This window comes from Cyprinodon tularosa, unplaced genomic scaffold, assembly GCF_016077235.1.
Source record: "Cyprinodon tularosa strain WSP-4 unplaced genomic scaffold, ASM1607723v1 ctg162, whole genome shotgun sequence".
NCBI classification, from domain to species: domain Eukaryota; kingdom Metazoa; phylum Chordata; class Actinopteri; order Cyprinodontiformes; family Cyprinodontidae; genus Cyprinodon; species Cyprinodon tularosa.
The window spans coordinates 680,890-706,281 of NW_024038460.1; the positions used below are offsets into that span (position 1 = coordinate 680,890).

The following is a 25,392-nucleotide window of genomic DNA, read 5'->3' on the forward strand; positions in this document are numbered from 1 at the left end:
ACTTTTCTTGATGGATAAAAAAAAAAAAAACTCACATTAAATGCTTTATTTCTTTCCATTAGTTTCATTTCAACATTAAAGTCTATCCTCTTGTCTAAACCTTGAAATATTTAACTGCATCCATCTTCTCAATAAGTTGAATTATCTTATAACAAGTTTTATTTAATTATTGAAACAATTTCAGGTTATTGTTTAAGATTTTTTTATGAAGTTTGTTTAATGAGAACAAAGAGTGTGAGATTCTGATGGCCACAAAATACAGAAAACAAAGGTTACTATAAGCTGGGAAGGATAGGACTAGGATGGGTAGAATGGAAGTTTTTTTATTTTAAATAATTTAATGTACAATAATCATATTATTATTATTATTATTATTATTATTATTATTATTATTAAATCGGCCCTAACGTTTCTGTGTTGCTGTAAACTCTCTTTACCACCAGATGGCAGCAATGAGCCCAGACGAGCCTCCGCGGCCGAATACCAAAGAAGAAGAAGCTGTTGTTTCTGCGCTTCAGACGTCATCGCCCTGTCCTGGCCAGGGCAACCGGGATGCTGCTCCGCTGATGTCCTCCGGGAGATAGGAAGCTTGTCTCGGTAAACACGGTGAAACATCCGCACAGCGCCGCGCTGGGAGCTCTGTGACCGGCCGAGGAGTATCTGAAGGCGGACAGAGCGCCACACAGACCGCGGTAAGAGAGGACACGTCAGCTGAGGTTGTGGTGCTATGTGACCATCACCTGAGTGAGGCCGAGGGGGGGCAGCTGGTCCAGGTGGGGGGGCCGCTGGTTCTGCTCTGACCCGTTTAACCAACGGAGCCGCAGTAAACTGAGCCCAGGTGGATGAGTCCAAACCACTAAGGTTCTGTGAAATGTTCTGTTGATTTATTGTGGTTTTATAGAGCGAATACTCACCCGGAAGTGGACTTCCCCATTCTGAGAGTAAACATGCGCAGTGAGTCCCTCTGACAGCTGGAGGTTCCTCTGGGCTCACAGTCTGATGATCTGATCAGAACCAGAAACAGTTCAGTCAACCAGCTGCTGACATCATTAATGTTATTTAAATGTCAGACAGTATAAGCAGCTGTTCTTACTGGTTTACTACCAGTAATTGGGTCATAATTGGATTAAATTAGACGACAATTCAATTCAGTTTATTTCTATAGCACCAATTCACAACACATGTCATCTTAAGGCACTTTACAATTCAACCAAATCATCCAGTCAGATTGATTCAAAGTTTTCTATCTAAAGAAAACCAGTTGATTGCTTCTACTCATCAACTCAAATGCAATCCCTCACACTAAGCACGCATGTAGCGACAGTGGAGAGGAAAAACTCCCTTTTAACAGGAAGAAACCTCCAGCAGAACCAGGCTCAGTGTGAGCGGCCATCTGCTGAGGCCGACTGGGGTTCAAGGAGACAGAAGCAGAGACACAAAAAGCAGCTGTAAAAGGCCCAGTCCAGGAAACACACAGCCAGGCAGACGAGCTCCCATGTCAGAAGATGAAGAGAAAACATCCAGCCAGTAACGGTCAGAGAAACAGGACTACACTGGAAAACAGGCCGATGTCCAACATCTATAAACAAAAGTGTTGATGGCAGCAGCACAGCTGATATTTCTCTCCAGGATGGAGTCACAGCCAAACAGGAACAGATATGTAAGAATAGAATGTAAATACAAATGTAAATAAGAATAGAAAGGAAATGTATTGATCTCGCAAAGGAGAAATTCACTCCAATAAGACATTAACCCCTAATAGCTCCTGATGCTCAGCTATCTCTGTTTTTACGCAGATGGTCCAGTTGGATAAATCTCTGCCGGACCCGTTTGTCCGTTTCAATTTGCATGTTTTCTTTGTTGGGCTACTGTATAAAACCTCGAACTCAACACTGTTTCTGACATTTTGAATTGAAAAAGCTTCCTGGATGGGAAGAGAAACATCTTCATACTTGGAAACAAAGTCCAGTGGATTGTTTTTTTTTGTCGTCACAATTGTTTCTCATTTTCTTCATGTTTTTCTTTATTCCTCCACCACACCGTCCTCCTCTCTGCATGTTAGTTTTAGCATAGCAGCCATTAAACATCTGCATCAGGTTTAGACATAGAATTCCATGGAAGTCCTTTTTTTTCTGTGACAGTGTTTTACTTTAATATATTTTAATTTGATTTATCTGATTAGTGTTTTAACTGTTTTGATGTTCGTCCCTTTGGTTAAACTAAATATACTTTATTGTTATTAGCCGGTTTAGGTTTTTGTCAGTGAGGGAACGTTTCTTTGCCCTTTTTCAGCCTCCTGGACTCACAGAGGCATATTTAGCTGTTCTGAAACCTGATTGGCTGTGTTCAGGTTGTGATGTCATGAATCATTCCGAGGTCTAAGGTGAGGAGCTAACTCCTACTCCGGGGAATGGCTTTTCCTGCCCAGGGTTTTTTCTGGGTGAATGGTTGCCATGGTTACAAGTTTTAGCAGGAAGTTATGTAACCTCTGATTGGCCGTTCTGGGAGTCAGCTCTGATTGGTCGACTGTGTTTGTGGGACAGAGGGAAAACACAAAGAAGCTTTCAGGGCTGGAATGTTTCTGCTAATCTTCCAGTGATGAAGGTTGCTCTTTATCCTTCATCGTCATCATCCTCGCTGCAGACCAGCACAGCGTCAAACAGGACAGGGTGAACTGGTTTCACCGTCACTGTGGTCTCTCACTGGGTAGAGCTCCAGGTGCCATAATGAGGGTCAGGATTATAAACCTTTCATCTGTCTTTGTCACCATGGTAACTGATGCTGGAACTTGCTGGGCCCTGAGGAGGGTCCAGACTGCTGCGATTCATCCTGTTCTTTAGAAACCAGTGAGCAGAATCACTGCTGCTGGATCCAAGCTGAAGCTTCTAAGTTTGTTGCTACGGCTAAGATGCTGTCGGTCTCACTCAAAGACTCTGCTCCTGATCTGTGACTCGGTCTGATTGTCTGTTTCTCTTCCACAGGTTCCTGTTTGAGCTGCTGGGATCGCTGCGGTGCCATGAGCGGGGCGGCGCTCGGCATCGAGATCGTCCTGGTGTTCTTCCTGGCCCTGTTCCTGCTGCACCGCTATGGAGACTTTAAGAAGCAGCAGCGAATGGTCCTGTTCGGCACACTGCTGGCCTGGTACCTGTGCTTCCTCATCGTCTTCATCTTACCTCTGGATGTCAGCACGGTCGGTACCAACCCGGAGAGTTCACATTTCTTTTTTTAAAGCGAATACTTTTTCTGTTCTGTTAATTTTTACTCAGTTTATTTTAAAGAGATCCAGGATTAGTTGTAACAAGAGACTTTATTTGAGGAATATTTATTTCCGATTTATAATCCCATAATAATCCTTTATGGTACATTTAAAACATGCTTTTTTTTAATGATGGATTTGAGTCAAAACCTTAGGAATCAAGTATTTATTTGAAAATATTTCTAGTTAATAAAATCACAGCTTTGATGTATTTTAGTTGCATATTCCAAACTACATCCAGTAGATCTAGTAATCTGTAGTGTAACATTTATTTCATCACTTTAAGGGATGAAAATCAAAACATTTTATAGTTCATAAGTTTTAAGTGATAATAAAAAAATCTGATTCTTTTAGATTTTCTTTAAAGAAAAGTTAATTCAGATCAAGATGACATTAGAGCAGAAAAAAATTAATCGGATTGATCGTGAGTGACCGATTATTGAAATAATCGTCAACTAATTTAGTAATCGATTAATCGTTAACTGGAGTATAGACCTCTAAAACGTGACTTTAGCTGACAGAACAACCCACCTTGAGTAGCAATTATTACAAAATTGTAAAAAAAAAAAAAACTGTTAAGATTTTGCATTTAATATAAAAAATCTTTTCATCTATCATTATGTTCTATCCAGAACTCCTCAAGTGGAAAACATTTAGTTTATCCCGGTTTAATTTTGCAAAAATCTTCTTTAAGGAACCTTTAGCTATCCGATTATTAATTGTTTAATGGAGAAAAATAATCGACAGATGGATTGATTTTCAAAATAATCATTAGTTGCATCCCTAGATAACCCACAACTTTAGATTTTATTCTATTGGATTTTATTATCTAGTCTCTTACAGTAAAAATACTGTAAGCAAAAAGAAAGTGTCCGACATCTTTTGACCCTTTTCCATGACCTGTCATGTTATTAGAAAGAAAATTTATGTAAAGAGGCAGATAGAGGCAATGGCTTTTATGGTTTGGATGGTTGTGGGGGAGGGAAAAAACTATAAACACCCAGCCCATTACTCACTATGTGTTTATGTGCTGAACTAAAGGCGCCACCATTGAGATTTTCACCTAAAATATCTACATAATAGCTCTTGTGTCGTTGTTACTAGTGTAAAATTACATATTTAAAGTATATAAACAAACACTGCTTAGCCAGGAGGGGAGTAAAGCACAAACTTTAAAGCATTAAGTCTAAATAGTGACACTGCAGTAAAATAAAAGCTGCATGAGTTTTTAAACAGATTCCAGAGAAACAGAACTGGATTTGAGTCTTTGGTGTTTTTCTGCCCCCTACAGACCATCTACAGGCAGTGCGTCGAAGACCATGAAAAGCAGGTTTCTGTTCCCACCAGCAGCCCGACGAACCACACCACACCCAACTCCACCGTGGCTCCACCTAAAAGGTCAGGCTGTGCTAACAGACCAGTGCATCTAATAGATTCTGTGGCTTGCACACTGTAGACCTGTTGTCCTTCTAAATCTGAAGTAAAAATTTCAGAGCAAAGGAAACTTTGGAAAGATTTAAGGAAAGCCACTGGCTGCTATCTGCAGGAAATACGCCTGAATAAATACCAGGAAGTTCTGACTAAAAATTAAAGAAACATCCTGAAAGAAAATCAGTTGTTGTTTCCTCCAAATGTTTTACACCAAGAACATCTAAGAACAGATTAATGAGCCCATGTTAAAGGGATTCTATGACTTTGTCCTTTATTATTCTGTAATATATTCTGTAATACTATACAACACTTCCTTTTTTATGTATACATTTAACTTTGATAGCTTGGAAAAATATTGCAATATATAGTGCATGTTACCATAATATCATAATGTGACCCATGTATCGTGACACGTATCATATCGCAATACCCATGCTAATACTCACCCCTGGTTTAATGGAGGATGTGTGACTCAAACACTTCTGTTATTTTTATACTTTTATGTTAGTTTTATGTTTATCTCCATACATTTTAATATATAATCAGACTCATGTCAGACTATAAAAACAAACACTAGCTCTGTAGAGCGTGTTGACTAGGCCTTCTGATTGGATTGTTTTATGGTGATCCTGATAAAGCTCTAAAGTTTGCTGCTCTGTTAACAAAGCTTTGGTTCTGGGAAGTTTTGTTAGATTTAGCTTTGTTAATCACTCTGTTTCTACTTCAACTTTCTCAGAAATGCTCCAACACCGTGCTACAAGCCGTGGAGCTACATCCCTGAGGGGATCATGCCTGTATTCTGGAGAGTGGTGTACTGGACCTCCCAGTGCCTCACCTGGTCAGTTGGACCCCGATCCACCATCACCTGTCGGTTGGGTTACAGCAGGCTCTGACCCTCTGCTGTCTTTCCCAGGCTCCTTCTGCCCTTCATGCAGTCCTACGCCCGATCCGGAGGGTTCTCCATCACAGGGAAGATCAAAACGGCGCTCATCGAAAACGCCATTTACTACGGAACCTACCTGCTGATCTTCGGCTCTCTGCTCATCTATGTGGCGGTCCATCCTGAGCTGCACCTCACCTGGTGAGCTCATTAATACCTGTTACCAGAGCTTTTAATGTCATTTCTGCAGTGAACGGATTCATCTAAAATGGGTTTCAGGTCAATTTTATCTTTCTGAAAGAACCAGGAGGTTCTTCGGGGACACACTGAGCTGTCAGGTGGTTCTAGTCATTAAATACGGCTGAACTGACTGAATTACATCAGTACAATCAAATATCTTTTAGAGTAAAATCAAACCGTTCTGTCATTCAGTACCTAAACGCATCATTGTGACACAGAGGTAATGGAAGAGTGGCCAATTTTCCCTGCTGGACGTGAACATGGCATACCTGGTATACATCCGGGTCGGCCTCAATTTTACTTTATAAAAGAGACCAAAACTATTTTTTCTCTCTCCAAAGATAAATGGGGTATTAAACTATGCTGTATAAAAGGTTGATAATTTATTTTCTGAGAAATTAACTGCATTTAAATCCTTGCTGTTTTATTACTCGTCTGCTCACCATCCATCCCTGAAATGTTATCCTACGCTACTTCTGGGAGCTAGCTTTTTGTCTTTGCATTTATACAAAAATCTAGTCTTTTACAGTTTTATTTTATAGTATATAAGGCATAATCTACAGAAAAAAACTTTAATAAAGGGTTTAATGATATTTTCTGGACTGCTCTGATCAGGTCCGATGATGACGTCAGACGAGCAGTTTAACTGAGATAATGTAAAATATTACAATTCTCTCTGAAAAGTCAATAAATATTTGTTAAATATGTAGTATTCTTTGGTGATTTGATGATAGAAATGAATACTTTTAGTACCATAATTACACTATTAATAGCGTCCAGGATGAATATCTGCTTGTGCATGAGCTAATAAGCTGATGGTACAGATTGTGCTTCCCCTATGGTTCAGGTAGCGACAAGAAGTTCTGTCTTGATGAAATAGTCTGACCTTCCTAATAGATTTTATTTCTTTGGACTAGGGATGCACGATATTGGGATTTTGGCCGATATCCGATATGCCGATATTTTAAAACTCATGTAGCCGATAACCGATATCGATACCGATGTTAAAGCTGGACAAAAATAAGTAGTCATTGAAAATAGCAGTTTTGTTATCCATTTCTGACACTTATAATAAATAATATACTCAAATATATTTTCATATGCTGATATTAAATAGATTTTTAAAAACGCGGTATCGATCTATTTTACTTTCAAAATCTCGTGAAATTTCATCGTTCTGTTACAAACTCTCGTGATATTTTGCAAATTCTTGTGAGATTTTGTTAGTAAAATAGATCGATACCCCGTCAATATATCAACATATAAAAATATGGCAACATTTCGTGAATTTTCGGGGGATTTCTGAGCATAACGATGACATATAGCAATATTTCATTAGTAAAAGAGATTGATATGGTTTTTTTAAATGGCAATATATCAGCATATGAAGATATTTTAATGTATCAATATTTTTTCCCTCGTCTTTAGAAGTTTTTAAGTCTGTAAAAAAGAAGTTTTTGAGGAAGAAGAAGAAGTAGTATTTTTTTTTTTTTTTTAGACTTTAGAAACTCAGAAGCTGATCAAATATCGGGTTAAATATCGGTGGGGTGGCCGATGTCCGATATCCAGTTTTAAGGCCGATACCGATAGGGGGCCGATTATATCATGCATCCCTACTTTGGACTATAAAGGATAATAGGGTTATTTTTATTTAATGGGTAAAAAATATCCATCCTATGATTTCCTAACATATATTTTGCAAATTTTGTGTCTAAAAGGTTTGCGCTTCCGCATGGAGCTTTCTGATGCTGCAGGAACATCAGCCTTATAAAAAATTTTTATCATTTTATTTAGCCGATTCTGTCTGCAGTGCAGTGCTATACCTATGGAGTTTATATCTTCATCGTTGTTCACTGCACCTCCGTTTCCTCTCAACTAGAACTGGAAGTAGCCATGTTTTGCTTTTCTTATTAACAATCAGGTTTTTTTCTGCATCAATCTGTTTATTCTATCATATTAAATTAAATAAACAATGAGCAAAGATTTACTTAAAATCATTCGTAAATCTGGCAAATTTAGATTAAAGTGCTTTTCATCATGGTTCCCGCGGGTCCTTAAAAAGTCTTAAAAGGCATTGAATTCTTCAAAATAAAACTAAGGCCTTAATTGGTATTAAAATGTCTTAAATCAGTATTTCGTAGGTCTTAATTTTTAAAACATCACAAATAGGATTATTTTTATTATGATTTATTTTTGCAATCTAAATAAAATATTAAAATTGAACTTTTGTTTTTATAAAAAAAATAAATAAATAACGGCTCGCCATTATTGGTTCCGTCCCGATAGCAGAACCAATAAAAGCGTTGTTGCGGCCGGGACATTTGGGAGATGCGCCATTAACTTTTTGTCTGGAAAATATGAGCAAGTGTAAATGTAACCAAAATTGTCTCCAACCGAGAGTTTTCTCCATGGCTAAAACCAGGGAACATACATGAGGCTCAGTGGATTTAGTGCAAGAAGTCATTCAAGCTCAGAACGATGGGAATTAAGGCAGTGGAGTCGCACATGCGAAGCGCGAAACACAAAGCGTCAAAATGGAGTTGCAGAGAAACAGCCGGTATTTCTCAGTTTAGTTCCACCCTTGTCTCTGCAACGCCTCCACTTATCACCAAATCAAACATACTAAGAAAACAATACAAAGAAAAATAGCTGCAAAAAAGACTTAGCACTGGTTATGTTGTGGCTTTAAAACTGATTTGTTTATTTCTTCCTGTATGGGAACTTTTCAAAATTTGAAACATTAGTGCATTGGTTTATGTGAAAATAAACCTTTGGGTTAAGTTGTCGCAAGCAGGTTTTTCTTGTGTTTCTTGTGAATTTGGTCTTAAATTTTTATTTCAAGTGGCATTAAAAAGTCTTAAAAAGTCTTGAATTTAACTTGCCTTATGCTGTAGGAACCCTGACTATCATATGAAACTAAATAAACGATGAGCAAACATCAGCAAATACGCTTAAATCATTCGTAAATCTGGCAAAGTTAGATTAAAGTGCTTTTCATGTTATCAATAAACAGGAACAAGGTATCTCTCTGTTAAAACATGATGAAAAAGACCTACCTCAACAATACACCTGTGCAGCGGGTCAAAGATGGGGCTCTCAGCCTGAGTCTGGGAATGTTTAATCATGTCAGCCGTGCGCCGACCTTTGCATTATATAATCCATCGCCAGTGTCACAGGTAGCCAACTGATTAAGTCTTTAATATATGTTAAACCACACTATTGAAAGCTGCCGCCCAGACAGATGGTCGTGCGCACATCTGTGTATTCTTTGCTAGTATTTGGTGTGTTTTTTTCTTACGGTCAGTGGAGTGGGATTCAAAATGTAAAATTTGAAGGACTCCAGGAGGATTTAAAGTTTAGAAAAAGTTTCAATCTATTCTTTGTGTCCAGCTTTAATGAGAAACTGCTGGAACAGTAAACAAGTGAGAAAACCAATAGAAAGAGCTCGAGATTATGACTCCACTTTTCAAAAGGAAGTTTATGCTAGTTAAGTGCAAGGCCAGTGGCAGGATTACTTCTAATCTGGGAAAACACCTGGTTAGGCGCAGGATTTTTCTCAAGGTTGAATATAGGACAGAGTTCACGCTCTCCAGATCCATGGCTACAGGTCCTGCTTTCAGCACCGTTATTGGCCTTGCAGGATGGATGAGACGGGCTCTGCCCTGCGCTCTGAAGCCCATTATTTACGAAGAATTGTGACGTCCGAGGGGGTTTACTGGTCTGAAAGAGAGCTGGTAGAGCCTGGTGTCCAAAACAGGCTAACAGAGTCAGCAGGAACGATTTTAAACCAATCAAATACACTGCAAAAACAATCTAGAAGTAAGTGAAAATTGATTAAATTTTGTGTATTTATCCTTAATTTGAGTGGGTAAATATGATGATTTGCCAATAGAGTTAGTTCTTTTACTTTTAAAATAAGAAAATGAGATAATATGATATAAGATGATGCAAATTATTTATTTATTTATTTATTTTTTTTACTTTTTATTTTCAAATATTCAATAACAATTTTTATATCAACACATACATATGTCCACCCTTGTCACATCTCACAATTCACATCTTAATATCTGACTTTATAGATCATTTTAGACCTTTAATTTACATCAGGCATACAGGCTGTCTATTCCAGCTCCGTTAACAGTTATCCAGGGGCTATTGATGGAAAAAATAACAAAAAGAACCTCCAAAAATGACAAATAAAGATACATTTCCTTCAGATAGACATTAGCCCAATTAAGAGAAACCCATATTCATTAACAACATCCATGGATTTATAAGTCACAATGATTACCATGAAACGTACAACAGTAGGCACACTGGGAAAACAGATTAAAGTAATAAAAGCACATAATACAAGATAAAGTCAAGAGATAGCAATTTATTTTTTTAAGTGTTAACTGTCTTGTTGCGTTGGCAAAGTGTCTCACTTACCACCTCAATTCCAGAGAGCTTTATTATTTTCAGAAAAAATATTACTTACTTAGATTTCAATTTTATTCCAGTGTAACTACAGGTGTGATGCAAAAGCATATTTAAAAAAAAGAAAAACAACAAAAAAACAAAAATCAGCCTGTTGATGAAACTTCACTTAGTAAAATATGGGAGAATTATCCTGCCATAATGCAAGAGCAAATAATTTCAATTTGAGAAAAGAATTTCATCTTCTTGCACTCCAAACTTATAATGCTCACACTCAAAACATGCGCTCTCTCTCAAATATTTTCTCTTCTCTCTCAAATCTTTGTTTCTTCTCTTAGATTTAATGCTTCTTGCACAGATATTTTCTCCTCTCGCTTGCTCCTTCTCTTCGCGCACAAACCGCACTCTGCACGAGTCTCAGATACGCTCGCAAACCCGTAGGCTCTGCTTGCGGATTTTTTTTGCTCTCTCTCAGGCCCCGTCCACACGAAGCCGAACCCTGGCCTAAACGCACAAATTTTTCACCAAACCAGCCTCTCATCCACACGAAGCCGGCGTTTCGGGGGTCCGTAAACGATCTTTTTTTTTATTCAGCCTTCAGAGTGGGAAGATTTTGAAACGCCGTTTTCGCGTTTCCATCTTTAAGCTCTAACCGCATTTTTTTTTTACACGCATGCGTCATAGCGTCGCCTCTAAACACGCATGCGCGATACAGTATCACAACAACAATGGCGCCGTACTGTGTTGAATGGTTGCTGCTCATGCTACTCACCCTGCTGTCGGGCTTACAACAGAATCTTCTTCTTCTGGAATATCTCCAGGAAGAACAGAGCAATATCGACGACATAGTTCAGCACCTGAATTTGACTTAACCACGAAAATGGACCCGCAGGGCAACCATGTATAAATATTAGTGCGCATGCCCAACATTTCGTCGCTTATTTTTGCTTTGGCACCACAGCGCCACTTACAGGCCTGGCATACATTTTGCAGCGTTTTCATGCATTCGTGTGGACGATCACATTTATTTTACATCTCCGTCTTTACGACAAACATTTTGGAAAATATCAGCGTTTCGTGTTCGTTTTGACTTCGTGTGGACGGGGCCTCAGATTGCAGTCGGATCGTCGCCTAGCAACCTTTCCAGCCAATAGAACGACAGCCTCAGAAAGGGTGCGCTTGTCTAACTCTACTGTGTGTGCCTGTGATAAACCTTACCGACAATAAAATAGCTTTTTTGTTTTTATGTGTATATATATATATATATATATTGTGATTTTATCGTTTAATAACATGTATTAAAATGTATTCTTTATGGGTTTTTTTGGGATTGTGATGTTATTGCTTAATAAACTGCATTAAAACTTTTATAATGTCACATTTACTTGATGGAATGGAGTAGTTTATCTGCCAATAAGTGGCCTCTGCCAGCAGCGGGCACCAACGGCCACTCCGATGGCAGGCTCTGCCGGCAGCAGCCACTACATCACAATCCAAAAAAACCCCATAAAGAATACATTTTAATACATGTTATTAAACGATAAAATCACAATATATATATATACACATAAAAACAAAAAAGCAATTTTATTGTCTGTAAGATTTAGCACAGGCACACTCAGTAGAGTTAGACAAGCGCACCCTTTCTGAAGCTGTCGTTCTATTGGCTGGAAAGGTTGCTAGGCGACGATCCAACTGCAATCTGAGAAAGGGCAAAAAAAATCCGCAAGCAGAGCCTACGGCGAGCGTATCTGAGACCCGAGCAGAGCGCGGTTTGTGCGCGAAGAGAAGGAGGCAAGCGAGAGAAGAAAATATCTGTGCAAGAAGCATTAAATCTGAGAGAAGAAACAAAGATTTGAGAGAAAGGAGAAAATATTTGAGAGAGAGCGCATGTTTTGAGTGTAAGAAGATGAAATTCTTTTCTCAAGTTGAAATTATGTGCTCTTGCATTATGGCAGGATAATTCTCCCATAGTAAATGGCATCTTTAAAACATTTGCTAGATCACAGCTGCATTTTTGAGTATTATATTACAGAGATGCTCTGTTGCATCAGAGCACTGAGCCTTTCCAGACTGACTTCCATCCTGTGGTTGTCAGGTTAAAATCAGCTATTGTTGCTGAATAAAATATATTACATCACTTTAAACCATCAGTTGGTGGCAGAAAAGCAAATGATGTGCGACCATCTTTTTTACGGCGGAAATGACTCTTCTTTTTATGGGACTGAGGAGAGCGGCTGTAGGATTAAAGGAGATTAATCAGTGACAGTATTGGAGGAGGAGTGGGACATTTCTCGCTCTCCTGACCCGCTGTCTCTCCCCTGTGTGTCCCTCAGGTACGGCCTGCAGACCATCGGCATCACGGCGGCCAACACCTGGGGTCTGTTCCTGTTGGTGCTGCTGCTGGGTTACGGACTGGTGGAGATCCCGCGCTCCTACTGGAACGCCTCCCGACATGGACACCTGCTGATGAAGACGTACTTCAAGGCATCCAAGCTGATGACGGAGAAGGCGGACGCCGAGGAGAACCTGGAGGACGTGATGGAGGTGAGCGAATGTGAGGGGCGTCGGTTGGGTTCAGGGGTTTAGTGCATGGTTTCTTACCGGGTCGGGTTCTGCTGCTGCAGGAGGTGAGGAAGATCAGCGAGTCCATCAAGTACAACCACCCTCTGAGGAAATGCATCGACACCATTCTGAGGAAGGTAAGAGAAAGGATCGGTTCTGTTCATCATGAAGGTTGTTCTGGTGGAGTCGGTTAACCAGCTGACCCCCCCACAGTGTCCTGTAGATTATCAGGAGAAGATGGGTCGAAACATGGATGACTATGAAGACTTTGATGACAAACAGAACACCTACCCGACTGAGAAGAGCCTGGTGAAGCTGCACAAACAGGTGAGGAGGGACGGAACCAGACCTGCTGGGTAAAAGGTTCTGTTCTGGAGTCCTCTTACCCTGTTTGTTCTCAGGTGATCTACGCGGTCCAGCGGCACAACCGGACCCGGGTCCAGTGGCAGATCCTCCTGCAGCAGGCCATCCACCTGGAGGACGTATCCAAGAACGAGACCAGTTTGAGCCACCAGTTTGTCCACAGCTTCCCGTCCTCCGAGCCAGTCGGCTGGTTTAGCCGATACATCTATACCCCGACCGTAGGTGGGTCGCCACTCGGGGCGTCCACATCCACACCAACCGTTCCACCGAACTAAAGCCTGTCCCGTCTGTGTTTCTCTCTCAGAGTGGTACTGGGAGTGTCTCCTGAAGCGCTGGTTCTACCGGCTGCTCTCAGTGGTTCTGACTCTGTTTAGTGTGGCTGTGGTCTGGTCCGAATGCACCTTCTTCAGCACCCAACCAGTCCTGTCTCTGTTTGCTGTCTTCATCCAGCTGGCTGAGAGAGACTATAACTACCTTTACATTGAGGTGAGACACACCTGCTGGTGTCTTCCTGTTTTGAACTTGACTTAAAAATATTCAATAGCTTAATTGATTTCTAATGTATTTGATAGGTGCAGCTCTATTAATATTATTATTATTATTATTATTATTAATTTCCAACTGTCCTCAGTTCTGGTTGTTCTTTAAGAGTATATATTGTTTCTCCACCAGATGGCGTGCTTCGTCACCATCTTCTTCCTCTGTATCAGCGTTTACTCTACTGTGTTCCGGATCAGGGTCTTTAACTACTACTACCTGGCCTCCCACCATCAGACGGATGCCTACAGCCTGCAGTTCAGCGGCATGTCAGTGTCACACCGTCACCCTGCAGTTTATCACTATTACTCTGCAGTTTATCACTATTACTCTGCAGTTTATCACTATAACTCTTCAATTTATCACACCATTACCCTGCAGTTTATCACTATAACTCTGCAATTTATCACACCATTACTCTGCAATTTATCATACCATTACTCTGCAGTTTATCACTATTACTCTGCAATTTATCACACCATTACTCTGCAATTTATCACACCATTACTCTGCAGTTTATCACTATTACTCTGCAGTTTATCACTATTACCACTATTACTCTGCAATTTATCATACCATTACTCTGCAGTTTATCACTATTACTCTGCAATTTATCACACCATTACTCTGCAATTTATCACACCATTACTCTGCAGTTTATCACTATTACTCTGCAGTTTATCACTATTACTCTGCAGTTTATCACTATTACTCTGCAATTTATCACACCATTACTCTGCAGTTTATCACACCATTACCCTGCAGTTTATCACTATTACTCTGCAGTTTATCACTATTACTCTGTAGTTTATCACTATTTCTCTGCAATTTATCACTATTACTCTGCAATTTATCACACCATTACTCTGCAGTTTATCACACCATTACCCTGCAGTTTATCACTATTACTCTGCAGTTTATCACTATTACTCTGTAGTTTATCACTATAACTCTTCAATTTATCACACCATTACCCTGCAGTTTATCACTATTACTCTGCAATTTATCACACCATTACTCTGCAATTTATCATACCATTACTCTGCAGTTTATCACTATTACTCTGCAATTTATCACACCATTACTCTGCAGTTTATCACACCATTACCCTGCAGTTTATCACTATTACTCTGCAGTTTATCACTATTACTCTGCAGTTTATCACTATTACTCTGCAATTTATCACACCATTACCTTGCAGTTTATCACTAGTACTCTGCAGTTTATCACTAGTACTCTGCAGTTTATCACACCATTACCCTGCAGTTTATCACTATTACTCTACAGTTTATCACTATTACTCTACAGTTTATCACTATTACTCTGCAGTTTATCACACCATTACCCTGCAGTTTATCACTAGTACAGTCATTTTTATAGTGGAAGCACTGAGTTCTCTAGAAGCAGAGGAAAAACTCTAAACATGTCTAACATCTTACTCCAGGTGTCGGCCATCTGTGGCTTCTCAGACCCTCTACTGTAGCTCAGAGATGCTAAATCAGTGACCAGTCTTTTAAAAATGTTAAGGGGATTATAAAATGAAAGCTTCAGGATTTTATCCTGCTGTTTTCATGCAATAAATGCAAATAAAATCCACAAAAAGCAACAATTATTAAGGATTTTTTTTATGAAGTCATTTTATTAAAAAGTTGAATGTCTGAATTAGATAAAATAAGAAACCTAAAAACAAAGATAAGATATTTATTTTAGAGCAACACTGCGTAACCTTTTAGCTAAGTATTTGTTTAATTTCTGACTTCATAAATGTTATTTCAGGTCAGTATTCAATGCTGAATAGGTCATGTGCCACAACCCCTGCCTTTAGTGGAAGGGGAAGTGGCGCCATTCCTCAGGTCTGTCGCAACTGATCGCTGCAATTCTACTTAATCAGAGTTGATCCACTGAAAGATTTGTTTTCTAAAGCTCCCCCAAATCACCGGCTGCTTTCATCCTCTGTTATATGTTTTTTTGCTTCAAATCCATGTCAATTAAGCAGATATTTTACAAATAAAAGCAGACTTTGGATTTGATTTTCTAGTCTTTTATGTAAGATCTGATCATGTTAGCCTACAGCTGTGATAAATATGACCTTTAATTCGAAAAAGAAAACCCTAAAATATGTCCGCTCAGTTATCTATGTCGGGAAAAAAAGAGGAGGCACAGGGAACGCTGGTAGAACTGGTTAAAGATACACTTTGCTGGTTTATTGGTCCATTAAAAGCCTATAAGTACAGCACTGTACTAAGTGATTGGAGTCCAACTGCGCTGAGACGCTCTACTTTGAAAACGCTTCCTTTGAAAATGGTGTCTGAAAAACCACGGCGAGTTTACGATGCTCTCACTTCCAGTGGAACTCAGCCATCAGAGTGCAATCTTAACCCCCGTAAACACAGAGCTAACTAAGATAAAATGTGTTGTTAAACAACAACACAGATTAGACCCTTGCCTGATTGGGACTATTTTTGATTCTCTGATTTAGGATTTAATCTAGTCTTTACCAGTAACTCCATGGATCTAAACTGGTCTGCTATCAGATTCCAAAACACAGAGGGAGATTGCTTCATTTAGAGTGCCAAACTTCCACCCCCCCAGTGGCTAAAAGTTACAAAGTGTTTAATGCTACATTCACACCGGAAGTAGCAGGCGCGGCAGAAGCAGTGAGTTTACATGCAAAGTCAATGGTTGACGCGCGTCAAGGCGCAGCAAAAGGTCCCGCAGCGCATTTTGAGCAGCAGGCTTAGCGCGCCGGGAGCGTTTAAGCATCTGACGCGAGCGACGTGCTGCTGCTCGAAATGGAAAAATTGAACTTTTGCTGCTCGACGCGCCGCATCAACCAATCAGAGAAGCTAATCTGAGAGCTGGCAGAGAGACAGACACATCGCTGATGATACAGAGCGCTGTGATCGCTCCTCTGAAACAGTTTATTGACGCCTAAATTAACTTAAAATGCTAAAACCTGCCGAAAGAATATGTTTGCTTTTATTATCCTGGTACCTGCAGTTTGGATTACGTTCATGAAAACCACCTTCCAGCCACCGCGGCGAACCGCGAGGAGGCGACCGGGCCAGAGGCTGCTGTTGAATGGGATTCCTACTGACAGCGCAACGCTGGTGTGTGGGGGTCTGAGCAGCTCCGACAGAAATAATATTGGAAGGCAGGATGATAATCTGGATGAACTGACTGCAGTGATTAAGTTTTTAGGTGGATTTTCTCACTTAAAAACATATTAAAACTACTTTATTCCCACTGATCACAGCAAATATAGCTGCAAGGCAAAGAAAGGATAGGTTAGCTCCGCCCAACGCGCGTCAGACCCACTTTTCTACCGCGCAGCCGGAGCTGCAAAGATGCTTCAGCCGCGCGTCAGAACTAAGCTGGTACAAGCAGCAAAAGGAAGCAGCAGACGCGATTTTGCTGCTCCTGCTGCGTTCGGTGTGAACGTAGCATAAAACTAAAACTATAAACAAGCTGTTTGTTTTTGAAGAAGCTTGCTGGTTTTGTGGCTCCAAACTCATTTAGTTTAGTTGGACTAAAGAGGTTCTTAGGGTTATAATGGCTGCTGAGCATTTGGTAGAACAGTACGGGTCACATGACGGTGCTGTCCATCATTCAGATGGTCTAACATACAGGTCTGCATTCTTATCTTCAGGCTCTTCTGTCGGCTCACTCCTCCTCTCTGCCTGAACTTCCTGGGTCTGATCCACATGGACTCGGCCATCTCCCACCAGCAGAAGCTGCAAACGGCTTACACCTCCGTAAGAAACCATTAATCCTCATAACTGATGGGAAGAAGCTGCGTGTTTCAGGCCCGTTTAACACGTCTGATGTGTTTTGTTTCAGATCATGGGATCCATGAAGGTTCTCTCCTTCATTGCCAACGGTTTCTACATCTACTACCCCATACTGATCGTCATCCTCTGCATCGCCACCTACTTCAGGTGAGCAGGTCTTCCCCCATCCGCTCGCTGAGCAACTTTAGAGCCTTTGTTATGCAGAAAATATTATTTAATCACTAAGTTTCTATTATTAGAGCTTTTCATACAACACAGAAGAGTGAAGTTCTTTTACAATTCAAATTAAAAAGCATAAAAGCAGCTTCATCAAAAGATAAAAGTTTATCACTATTACTCTGCAGTTTATCACTATTACTCTGCAATTTATCACACCTTTACCCTGCAGTTTATCACTATAACTCTGCAGTTTATCACTATTACTCTGCAGTTTATCACACCATTATCCAGCAGTTTATCACTATTACTCTACAGTTGATCACACCTTTACCCTGAAGTTTATCACTATTACTCTGTAGTTTATCACTATTACTCTGCAGTTTATCACTATTACTCTGCAGTTTATCACACCATTACCCAGCAGTTTATCACTATTACTCTGCAGTTTATCACACCATTATCCAGCAGTTTATCACTACTACTCTGCAGTTTATCACACCATTATCCAGCAGTTTATCACTATTACTCTACAGTTGATCACACCTTAACCCTGAAGTTTATCAGTATTACTCTGTAGTTTATCACTATTACTCTGCAGTTTATCACTATTACTCTGCAGTTTATCACACCATTACCCAGCAGTTTATCACTATTACTCTGCAGTTTATCACACCATTATCCAGCAGTTTATCACTATTACTCTGCAGTTTATCACACCATTACCCTGCAGTTTATCACTATTACTCTGCAGTTTATCACACCATTACCCTGCAGTTTATCACTATTACTCTGCAGTTTATCGATATTACTCTGCAGTTTATCACTATTACTCTGTAGTTTATCACTATTACTCTGCAGTTTATCACACCTTTACCCTGCAGTTTATCACTATTACTCTGCAGTTTATCACTATTACTCTGCAGTTTATCACTATTACTCTGCAGTTTATCACACCATTATCCAGCAGTTTATCACTATTACTCTACAGTTTATCACACCATTACCCTGCAGTTTATCACTATTATTCTGCAGTTTATCACACCTTTACCCTGCAGTTTATCACACCTTTACCCTGCAGTTTATCACACCTTTACCCTGCAGTTTATCACTATTACTCTGCAGTTTATCACTATTACTCTGCAGTTTATCACACCATTATCCAGCAGTTTATCACTATTACTCTACAGTTTATCACACCATTACCCTGCAGTTTATCACTATTATTCTGCGGTTTATCACTATTACTCTGCAGTTTATCACACCTTTACCCTGCAGTTTATCACTATAACTCTGCAGTTTATCACTATTACTCTGCAATTTATCACACCTTTACCCTGTAGTTTATCACTATTACTCTGTAGTTTATCACTTTTACTCTGCAGTTTATCACACCTTTACCCTGCACTTTATCACTATAACTCTGCAGTTTATCACTATTACTCTGTAGTTTATCACTATTACTCTGCAGTTTATCACACCATTACCCTGCAGTTTATCACTATTATTCTGCAGTTTATCACTATTACTCTGCAGTTTATCACACCTTTACCCTGCAGTTTATCACTATAACTCTGCAGTTTATCACTATTACTCTGTAGTTTATCACTATTACTCTGCAGTTTATCACACCTTTACCCTGCAGTTTATCACTATTACTCTGTAGTTTATCATTATTACTCTGCAGTTTATCACACCTTTACCCTGCAGTTTATCACTATAACTCTGCAGTTTATCACTATTACTCTGCAGTTTATCACTATTACTCTGTAGTTTATCACTATTACTCTGCAGTTTATCACACCTTTACCCTGCAGTTTATCACTATAACTCTGCAGTTTATCACTATTACTCTGTAGTTTATCACTATTACTCTGCAGTTTATCACACCTTTACCCTGCAGTTTATCACTATAACTCTGCAGTTTATCACTATTACTCTGTAGTTTATCACTATTACTCTGCAGTTTATCACACCTTTACCCTGCAGTTTATCACTATTACTCTGTAGTTTATCATTATTACTCTGCAGTTTATCACACCTTTACCCTGCAGTTTATCACTATAACTCTGCAGTTTATCACTATTACTCTGCAATTTATCACACCTTTACCCTGTAGTTTATCACTATTACTCTGTAGTTTATCACTTTTACTCTGCAGTTTATCACACCTTTACCCTGCAGTTTATCACTATAACTCTGCAGTTTATCACTATTACTCTGCAATTTATCACACCTTTACCCTGTAGTTTATCACTATTACTCTGTAGTTTATCACTTTTACTCTGCAGTTTACCACACCTTTACCCTGTAGTTTATCACTATAACTCTGCAGTTTATCACTATTACTCTGCAGTTTATCACACCATTACCCTGCAGTTTATCACTATTACTCTGCAGTTTATCACACCTTTACCCTGTAGTTTATCACTATTACTCTGTAGTTTATCACTTTTACCCTGCAGTTTATCACACCTTTACCCTGTAGTTTATCACTATTACTCCGCAGTTTATCACACCATTACCCTGCAGTAAAACAGCTTCATCAAAGGAGAAAATGCCCACATCTGACCAAATATCAGCAGAAACACTGAAGAACAATGAATAAATAACAATAAAATTGTATAATTAAACCTGAAGTGAAAATGTTCCCTGTTTAAATGACTTTTGGTCCGTTGGGGATTTTTATAAACAGTTATTAATCAAAGCTCTTAAAAAATGTTCTTTATTCTGTTCTGAAACAGTCTGGGAACCCGCTGCCTGAACCTTCTGGGCTTCCAGCAGTTCATGGACGACAGTGAGATGACCTCTGACCTGATCGACGAGGGAAAGGAGTTGATCCGACGTGGTGAGAAGAGAAAAAGCGATCGCTGTGTCTAGTGGGAACTAAACCGATCGTTTATGTTCCGTTAACCGCGTTTTGTTTCCCACAGAGAGGAGGAAGCGGCAAAGGATGGAAGATGGAGAGAACAGACGGAGAGTGAGTGGATGAAAAAAAACTTTCACAAAAAGAGACGGCAATCTGCTGCCATCTAGTGGAGATTTAGTTGTGACGTCTCATCTTGTGTTTGTTTTCAGGAGTGGAAGGAACGTTATGGAAACCAGAGGGACGACTTCACTGCGAGGAACCGGAGCAGTCATGAGATGAAAGAAACAAACTATTCAGAGTCTAGCAGGGACAGACGTGAGTCAGAAGCTCTTTGTCTCCCTGCTGTGAACGCCTGTTAAAACAGATCTAACAGATCTAACAGCCTAACAGATCCGATTCTCTGTGTCTGACCATCAGAGAATAAATATTCCCGCCCCGGGGGTCGAGCAGAGAGGGACTGCATCGAGCTGCTGCAGGACGCCGAACCTCTGGACTTCAACGCTGACGCTCTGGCAGACGATCCCCTGGAGGCCGAATCCGGCAGGTAAACAGGAAGTCGGTCACACATGCATGGTCTTCATGAAGGCAACAGCTGAAGGGAAACTATAGAACCAGAAATAACGGTTTGGACTTGAAGTTCTTGAAGGGATTTCACCTTTTAAGCTAATTTTCTTTAACTGGTTCTGGGGACAAACTGAAGAACCGCAGACGGGTCCAAGATTATAAGATGTACTGCAGACTGTAGAAGTGTTTATATGGAGCAAAAATGTGGAAGAGGAGACTAAAAGTCAACTTTTCTGCCCTTTACTTAATCCACATAATCCTCACTGTGAAACACGGTGGTGGCAGCATCATGCCATGAGACAGGGGAGTGGGTTACAGTTGATGGGAAGCTGAATGGAAGGAAATCTAGGAGAATTCTGGAAGAAAATCTCTTGGAGGCTTCAGAATACTGGGGTTGAGGTTCACCTCCCAGCAGAAGAAGCACCCAGGACATTCAGATACCAGGTGGTTGAATGCTAAGTTAGAATGGCCTAGTCAAAGTTCAGACCTAAATATAAATACTAATCTGTGCCTGAATTGAAAACTGATGTTCATAGATGTTTTGCATCCAACCTGACTGAAGAAAGGATGGATAAAACTATCAGTAATGATCTAAAGATAGATGCCTGCCATCAGTGGAAGGTTGATTTATTTTATTAAGTTAAGTTCGTCTACTGTAGGAGCCAATTATCCTTTGGTGTTTGTCGCCACCAGGGGGCGTATTTAATTTTGAGTTCTGAGTGTCTTATGGGGGGATTGGTTATTTAAGGTCTACCATCAATTCTGTTCAGGTGTTGTTAATGGGCTGAGGCAAACAGTGTTCTAGTGTGCTAGGTTTGGATATATGGCGAATTTATGTGGATCTTGAAGGAAACGGTAAGACAATGGACTTTGTGCTGAAAATAAATGACTTTGTTTTATGTCAAACGGAAGATCGGCATTCTGAATCTTAATTGAGCGCACGTAAAACCAATGGCTTCCAACAACAACCACCAGTAGCCAAAATATAGGATTTTAGCCGCTAGATCTACTATAAAGATTTATTCCACACAGAAAGTTTCGGAAGGTTCTTATTTCTGTTCATTTCAACCAACAGAATATTGCATCAATCGACTAGAAAGAATAATTTTTAGTATAGAAACCTTCTGGTCCACATCATCATAGCGTAGCCTGATGAGTGATGGCAGTTGTTTAGTAAACATTTACCGCCAACCTCCATGACATCGGTCAGGGACAATTATGTTAAAATTAAACGAGTCCTAATCTGATAATGTACATCTATGATTCTTCTGGAAATGTCTCTAGATTTTTTTTTTTATCATTTATAAAATAAAAAAAACATACAAAAATGTATCTAATTTCAACCTTTTTTTGTGTGAGGATATGTACAAGAATTAGACCTTTGCTGATATATTGTTAGCAATGTTAGCAGTTAGCCATGGTTTCTTTAATGTTTTCCGGTCTCTTACACAATAGTTAAAAATGTAGATAAACGGCAAAATTTACAGACTGTCTGTGAGTGAGTCACTGATTGGTGGAATCTGCCCCTTTTAGATAAAAAAAGGCACGAGAGGTGATGGCAAGGCGAGCTAATGTTAGCATCTTTCCAGGGTTTATATAAATCTATGTGGAGGACAAAAATGGCACCTCCCCATGTGAACTTTACTGGATATAACAGATCCGTCCGTCCGTCCATCGCAGGGCAACTGACAAACAGGACAAACAACCATTTACACTCACACCTAAGGAGAATTTAGAGAAGCCAGTTAATCTAACAGTCATGTTTTTGGACTGTGGGAGGAAGTCAGGGTACCCGGAGAGAACCCACACACGCTCAGGGAGAACGTGCAAAATCCATGCAGAAGGAACTAGGGAATCAAACTAGGAACTTTCTTGCTGCAATGCAGCAGTGCTACCCACTGCGCCACTGAGCCCAGTAACACACACAAAAAAAACAAGCTACTTTCACGCTCCGGATTGTTCAGCAGGTTTCTATTGACGGCAACACACATGTTTTAACATGGAAAAAGTCCAAATTCTGTTCAATGATGGGAAGTGGAGTGGAGGAGAAAAGTATGGGTTAAGAGGCGTTTAGGCAACTTTTCCATGAAACTTTGAGGCACATATCGGTCAAGATTTTATCAGAGATTCACAGGCTTTAGCAGAGATTGACTTTATGAACAAGCATGCAGACAGAACCAGAACCAAAACCAGGGCAAAGCCTGAATTTGTTAAACTTTTTGCTCACAAGCTATTATTTCCCTTGCATTGAATCAGTCGGCACCACTATGTGTTGCTCTTTATTAGTGTTGCACCAATACTGATACCAGTATCAGGCGGGGGCCCCGAACCAACACTAAAATGGTTGTATCAGTATTGGCAAGTGCCAACAAATATGGCACCAATATCATTTTGATGTTTGTATGTCCTTGAACGCAGCCTTCTGTCTCCCGACACTCACTAGTCTTAGCTATTGCTACTGGCCTGCTCCAGACCAATGAGAGTAATTTTACTTTCTTACTGTTGCACTAGTATTCTATAACATATACATGTTATACAAGTTCATGAAAGTTGCACTATTTTGGCATGTGAGAGCCAAAACTCAGGGTTTAATAGAGATTATTTAATTAATAATGTAATTGTACTGTCTTACTGTAAGTAGATTAGATTAGATTAGATTAGATTAGATTAGATTAGATTAGCTTTATTGATCTCACATCGGAGAAATTCACTCATCACATATTGGCATAAAAGTTAAAGAAGGTGCAAACAAGAGGAAAAAGGTGCATTAAGAATAAACAATATATATACAGTATATACAGTATATCAAGATAAATAAGGATTAAAGTACTATAACTAAGTACTGGTGTTGTTACTCCTGGAAGTAGCTGAATACTGATGATGGTAAATCTGTTAATATTTTAAATGTTTGGGATTCTCTTGTATTTTTCTTTGACTTTAAATATTTTTTCTTTCTGTATTTTTAGATTGTCTGTGTTTCACATATTCATGTCCTCCAGACAAGGAAATCTTTTTTCATTTTATGTAGCTTTGGTATTTAAAATCCCCACTACTCGGGTGTGATCAAGCGTACAACACAGGATCCTCTCAGCTGTTTATTTAGTCGTCTCTATACTTTCAGGCACGTTGGAGGACGCTACCTGTCCATGTCCTCGTCTCGGAACCGAATATTTGACGACGTCTAACTCTGCTCCACCCCAGCATGCACGCTAACGACCCAACAGTCCGAGGAAAATCTCCACCCTCTGGCTCCGCTGCAGGTCCATGACACCACTTTGAAGGAACTTTACTGATATTACGGTTATTTATGAAGCTGATTTCCTCCTGAACTTGCTGCTGAGCGCCTGCCTCCGCCTGAGCATGCTCACGAATGTACAGCCGCCAAACGTCTATCGAACACTGATGAAGGTCCTATATTACTTTTATTTATATTTTACTTTTTCCTTCATGTTTGTGTTGTAGATCAGTGTAATTGTGAAAACCTTTGATTCGTGTTTATAAACCAGTTTGCACTTGACCTGAAACGTCTGAACTACTTATTTTGGAGAGAAGCTTTCGGTCCTGAAGCTTCTGCTGGAGCTCATCATTTGGGCTTCTGACTGTGAACACTGTGCACGTCACATTAAAGGAAAACTGTAGTGAGGTTTGTCATTTTTCATGTATAAAATGAAGATTGCAAAGCATCTAAAGGATGTCTGTGTCTGCTTATTTCAAAAATGTGTTCTAGACCTCTGAATGAAAATCCTGTTTATATTTATCTGATTAGAAATTCAGTTACAAACTAAAACTAAAGCAGTGACTTAGCTGAGTTTAGCCCTATTTTATAATTCTTTATTTATTTGTGACCTGAAGAAAAAGGGCCGATTACAAAGCCCTGAGAAACTCTGGATATCAGCACCACACCAATAACTAACCCGTCTGTTTAATGGGGAAAAACAAGTTACCGTAGTGTAAAATAACCTGGTGAATTTTATAAATATAACTTATTTCACGTCTTCATAGGATCATTGTTGCACTTCAGGTAAACAAAAAACAACAGATGATGATAGAAGAAGAATAACTGTTTACCTTTATCTTTCTTGTGTATATACGGTATGTATAATATGTTTTCTTTGTATAATATGGGTTACTTAATCATGTGAGTTTGTATTTAAGGTTTCCTCCATGTAGAAGCAGCTACTGTAATTATTGTCTGTTCCTCCTGCTACTGGTGATTCTGGTGATGAAGTTATGGAGTGTTCTGAGTATTTAGAAGAAGAAAATATCCACTTTCCTCTACAGTGTTCTGTCAGAAAAATAAAAACGGATTCATGCTAAA

The 25,392-nt window shown here is 39.6% G+C and overlaps 1 protein-coding gene across 2 annotated transcripts; it reads left to right on the forward strand.

Moving 5' to 3' along the window:
* The first annotated feature begins 498 nt into the window (after nucleotides 1–498).
* On the forward strand, nucleotides 499–25,392 carry lmbrd2b (LMBR1 domain containing 2b). Of its 2 annotated transcripts, none has more exons than XM_038280651.1 (18): nucleotides 499–692; nucleotides 2,982–3,190; nucleotides 4,548–4,654; nucleotides 5,424–5,525; nucleotides 5,601–5,768; nucleotides 12,566–12,776; nucleotides 12,857–12,931; nucleotides 13,008–13,121; nucleotides 13,196–13,379; nucleotides 13,462–13,643; nucleotides 13,830–13,963; nucleotides 17,344–17,449; nucleotides 17,535–17,632; nucleotides 20,386–20,489; nucleotides 20,575–20,621; nucleotides 20,720–20,825; nucleotides 20,928–21,054; nucleotides 24,196–25,392. In XM_038280651.1, the coding sequence occupies exons 2-18, from the start codon at nucleotides 3,017–3,019 to the stop codon at nucleotides 24,257–24,259; spliced, it is 2,103 nt and encodes a 700-aa protein (XP_038136579.1). In that variant the 5' UTR covers nucleotides 499–692; nucleotides 2,982–3,016; the 3' UTR covers nucleotides 24,260–25,392. The 2 variants fall into 2 exon arrangements, with proteins under 2 accessions (XP_038136579.1, XP_038136580.1); XM_038280652.1 differs by lacking the exon at nucleotides 499–692 and adding an exon at nucleotides 2,892–2,913.

What these genes read in the sequence shown, in the direction of transcription:
- lmbrd2b (XM_038280651.1), top strand. Translation starts at nt 3,017, where the DNA reads ATGAGCGGGGCGGCGCTCGGCATCGAGATCGTCCTGGTGTTCTTCCTG. An exon ending in CCTGAGCTGCACCTCACCTG is followed by an intron (nt 5,769 to 12,565) that starts GTGAGCTCATTA and finishes TGTGTCCCTCAG; the next exon opens with GTACGGCCTGCAGACCATCG. An exon ending in AGCCTGCAGTTCAGCGGCAT is followed by an intron (nt 13,964 to 17,343) that starts GTCAGTGTCACA and finishes TCTTATCTTCAG; the next exon opens with GCTCTTCTGTCGGCTCACTC.